This window comes from Polyodon spathula, unplaced genomic scaffold, assembly GCF_017654505.1.
Source record: "Polyodon spathula isolate WHYD16114869_AA unplaced genomic scaffold, ASM1765450v1 scaffolds_1260, whole genome shotgun sequence".
NCBI classification, from domain to species: Eukaryota; Metazoa; Chordata; class Actinopteri; order Acipenseriformes; family Polyodontidae; genus Polyodon; species Polyodon spathula.
This window is the reverse complement of record NW_024472743.1, coordinates 1-5,000: the sequence shown is the minus strand read 5'-3', so window position 1 is coordinate 5,000 and position 5,000 is coordinate 1. Positions and strand designations below refer to the sequence as shown.

Here is a 5,000-nt window from a genome sequence, read left to right as displayed (position 1 = left end):
GGATACTACACGCCACGTCCATGTAAGCGCCTGATCCGGACCTGCTCCCCCTGTTGCGAGGCTGCTCGGTCACTGCCCATTCCTATGGGGTGATTTTCCCTTGATATCGTCCCATTTAATCCTCTGATTCTAGTCCAGTCAGGCGCACACTCTGCGTACAGGATCGTTTCCCACAGCAAGCGTCGACTCGTCAACACATATTTTTAAATCTATGCTAAATATAATCACCCATCTATCTATCTATCTATCTATCTATCTATCTATATCTATCTATATATCTATCTATCTATCTATCTATCTATCTATATATATATATATATATATATATACTATATCTATCTATATATATATATATCTATATATCTATATATATATATATATATCTATCTATCTATCTATATATATCTATATATATCTATCTATCTATCTATCTATATATATATATATATATATATATATCTATATATATCTATATATATATATATATATATATATATTGTGTCTCAAACAACAGTAAGTTATATATTTAATAATATGTTGCAGTAGATTGCAATGTTCATCGTTGTCTTTTTGTTTTCTTCTTTGACAATAATATTCCAGTAAAAGAATAATATACAGTAATAACATCCAAAAAACAACATAGTTTTATACATGGAAAACAAAACGAAACAAATAAAAGCGAAATTGCAAAATAAAGACAGAAAGCATCGCGTTTACATCAAAGGCTTATTTTATATTACTGTCACCTTTTCCTGGCTCCTGCGGTACGGTGAAAAAATAAAAAAAAAAGTTAATAAAATAAGTTTGTTGCCTGGCAAAATATTATTAAATACGCACGACTTTCCGTCCGAGCGGGGGCTTCCCCTGACAGAGGAGATGCCATCTAATCAAAGCTTGGCTCTCCTGCCTAACAACCAATGGGATGGCGCCAGGCTCCCCTAAATCAACCAATCAAATTACAGCGAGGCGAGCTGATGCAACGAGTCTGCAATCGAGCCGCACAACAGCCTGGGGGACCGGGGGGACCGTCGTGTCCCTCCTCGCGGGCAAGGGATTAACTAGTCCGTTCTGCTCGCAAGTTTCTGATTTCTCCAGTGTTTGAATTTATCATAACCACTAAACTTTACACCACTAAAAATCGAAATTCTTGGTCCGGGGCTTTCTTTTTTTTGAGTGCTGCTTGCGATTTGTTTTGCTAGTACAAAAAGCCAGCCCCGTGTATACACGGTTTATTGTTGCACAATAATAATGATATAAATATTCTTTAGGCTGTCCCACAACATCTTACTTAATGAGGAACATTCTTAACTTGAAGCCAGGTTTCCTCTCCGGCTATTTATTATAATAATAATAATAATAATAATAATAGTAACAACACTGCAGTTTATTGTAGCCACATCTAAGTGAAAGAAAGGTTCTATTTGCATGTGCACCAGCAGTTTGCATGTGATTGAAATATCATTTATTTCAGTAGGTTTTGGACCACGCCAGCTGTGTATGTGTATGAAGTGAGAGCCCCAGCCTCTCTGTCTCTGTCTCTGTCTCTGTCTCTCTCTGACAGTAGCAATCTCCCGGCATGTTGTCCCCAGGCGCGCAGGCGCGCTGCAGAGTCTCCTGTCTCAGCAGCAGAGCGCATGAATCCGCTCCTGGGCGGTGCTGGGTGGCGAGGTCGGTTGCTAGGTGTGGAACGCGAACCACGTCCTGTCAAAAAGCGCTTCCAGATTGACAGCCGACACAAAGCAAAGAGAGCGCTCCCCAATTTCAGAGAGGATCGTATTCATAATGGCTTTCTTATAAAAGCAACACCCCCGCCAACACCGTGCTTTGCATCTGCAACGCACCCTCAGCAAATAAACAGAACCACCTGCAGCAATGGAGTAAGTGCATCAGGGGAACTTTAACCGAAAACTTTCGCTGTTTGGACAGTTCCAGTGTGTTAACTTGTTAATTCAATTATAACAGCTGTTTAATACGCATAATCTGAAGTTACAGTGGGGTTTTAGAATAGTTTGTGTGTGTGTGTGTGTGTGGTTAAATGATATGCCTTATTTACCTGCAATTAGAATGAAGTTTCTATTTTCTGTTTGCTCCAGCTGTCTTTAAAGTCGTCGCCTGTTACAGTGTGTCTGTGTAAAACAATGCTGGTGCGTTTCATTGTAATTCATTGCAGCATTACCACGCTGTAGTGCACACGATGCATTGTAATTCTGCATTAGATCTCCTGGTACTGGCTGCCACACGGTGCAGCAGGAAGCACAGCTTGTAACATTGAACAGTGAAGCTTGGCACGGCTTTGTTGTCGGGTGTGCGGCACCCACACCAGGTGCAGAAAGTGCTACACGTTTTAAAAGACCACGTTTTATACCTGTAGTAACACTTGCTCGTGTGAAACACCCGATGCCATTCCGCGCAATAGCATGTATCTGTATATTCGTGAGTGTTTTGAAAATGCTGCGCGGTGTTGTGATTGCGATGTGATTGGTGCCGCCTGGCAGCACATTTTAATAGTGATATCAAAACAAAAGCAAAAAAAAAAAAAAAAAAAAAAACTGCATAAAAGAAATCGACGTCAAAGTTAGAAATCAAGGCAAAGTAAAATCCCCTTTCCGGCAGCCGCTCCTCGGGGCTTGTTGCGGCTTGCCCTGGCAGAGGCGGCGGCGGGGCGGCGGCAATGCCAGCAGCGCAGCGACCTGGAGGGCTTTCAGGAGAGCTGCTGTGAGGGAGACGCCTTGTGCTCACTGACTGAGGAGGGACCGCTGCAGTTTAACTGCTAGCTTTCATTTTATTTGGTTTCATTGTTTTACAGTGTTTTATATACTTTGGGTTTAATCTGTTTTTACCGGAAAAGCACTGTTTAGATTTTATAATCTAGGTTTTTTTGTGATTTATTTACATTTTATGATCCTTTTATTTGGTTAAAATCTGTTTTTAAAGGAGAACGTGATGGTTTTTTTTTTTTAGGATGTTGTGTTGTTGCTGGGGAGGTTTCCTCAGAGCCAGCAAGTATCATAATTGTGTTGTGTTTTACCTTATTGTTACTGAATGGATTTTAGTTGTAATGATTTAATAAATGATCTTAAAAGTCTCCCCCCCTCCTCTCCTCTCTCCCTCTCTCTCTCTCTCTCTCTCTCTCTCTCTCTCTCCCCTCTCTCTCCCCCCTCTCTCTCTCTCTCTCCCTCTCTCTCTCTCTCCTCTCTCTCTCTCTCTCTCTCTCTCTCTCTCTCTCTCTCTCTCTCTCCTCCTCTCTCTCTCTCTCTCTCTCTCTCTCTCCCTCTCTCTCTCTCTCTCTCTCTCCTCTCTCTCTCTCTCCTCTCTCTCCCCTCTCTCTCTCCCCCCCTCTCTCCCTCCCCCCTCTCTCCCCCCTCCCCCCCTCTCCCCCCCCCCCCCCCCCCCCCCCCCCCTCAGAGTCACAGAGATGCTCCCCACACTCTGTGCAGCTCAGCTCAACTCTCCAGCACTGCTCTCTCACAATGCTCCCCACACTCTGTGCAGCTCAGCTCAACTCTCCAGCACTGGCTCAAAGTCTTCTCTCGGCTTCTTGAATCGATCCAGAAGAAATGATGGCAATGTCTTCCCAGTGGAAAATCTACCTGCCCGTCTGCCAGACGGACGCTCTTACTCTCTCTCTCCCACAGGCTAGCTGCGGCCAATCGCAGGGGAGGAGGGGGGAGGGACTAGTTGAGAATCCGCACCTTATTGGTGAGTAGCTCTGCGCTTAACCACTGCGTTTCGAAAACAGCAGCGCATCCCAGTGAACTGCCTGTCACACTGTACCCCCTTAAGCTGTGAGATCTGAACCAGCACAGCGATATAACAAGGCAGAGACTGGAGTGAAGTGGAGGCTGTGCACACTGCAGGCAAGCGTCTAAACCACTGTGCAAAGGAGGCTGTGCATGAGAGCATCTGTGACACGCAGAATGTGTAACGGCATTGCGTCACACAACACTGCCTGTCGCACAACACTGCCTGTCACATAACAGCCCGCTGCAGAGCCCTCCCTTGCTGTTTTTTTTCTTTGTTAAAAGCTGGGATGGTATATTTGCTCACGTTTCATAGTTGTGATTAACTTATTGTAGTTTCAGAATCTCTCCTTTATCATGTTTGAAGGGAAAAAGACATTACTAAAAATGGAAACGTTTTTCCCCCGTTTTATTTCGCAGGCGATGGTCTGAGCGATTGGATGACAGAAAAAGTGGATTTTTCCTTTTACGTCCCTCCCCCTTCCTCTCACTTCTCTGCCCCCCATCCCGACTCCTCCCTCCACTCCTCATCCACCCAGCATGACCCCCTGGTACCGTCCGACCTGGAGGTCATGACCTCCCTGCTGCAGGAAGAGCTGGCACAGCTAGAGGATTACTTCCTGTCCGAATCGGAGAAACCGGAAAAATGTGAGAAACCTCTTCAGACAACTGCCTACCAACTGCCGTACCACTGTCATCAATCCGGTCAATCGGACGCCAGCCCGCTCCTGGTAACCCTGGCAACAGAAGAACTGGACCTGCTGAGCTTCTGCAGCGGCCCCACTGGCCGGCCCAAGATCCCTAGACCCGCCCCTTACAGTTACAATCGGCCAACCAGTAATAATAATAATAATAGTAATAATCGCAGACGGTCCTCAAGCGGTAGTGGAAATGTGGTCGAGGAGGAGCTGGCTGCGCACACTTGGAGAGGTAAAGGAAATGTCACAGGCAGTGCAGAGATGGCAGTCGGCTACAGCATCGCTGGAGAGAATGACAAAGTGACAGGAGGAGGTGTATACTGCCTCGGCGGTTCATTAGAGCCACTGCTAAAGGAAGAAGGGAGTTACTGTTTCCCAGAAAGCGCTGTCCAGCCTTTAGGGGAATACTGCCCTTCACTAGAAGCGACAGGAAAGAAAGAGTTTTGTTTCAGAACGGTGACAGGTGGCGGGGAGGAGATGGAAGCCGTTAGTCCAGCAGGTGGCAGCGATCATGTGATAGAAATTGGAGTAGGGAGGGAGCCAGAGGGGAGCTTCCTAGATG

At 45.5% G+C, this 5,000-nt stretch overlaps 1 protein-coding gene across 1 annotated transcript; it reads left to right on the top strand.

Annotated features, from left to right (window-relative positions):
- Window positions 1–3,464: 3,464 nt before the first annotated feature.
- Window positions 3,465–4,997, top strand: atf5a (activating transcription factor 5a; the record flags this gene model as incomplete). The annotated part of the gene is made up of 2 exons (XM_041242293.1): window positions 3,465–3,699; window positions 4,161–4,997. Coding segments are annotated over exons 1-2 (979 nt in total), but the record flags the coding sequence as incomplete, so codon positions are not given.
- Window positions 4,998–5,000: the final 3 nt, after the last annotated feature.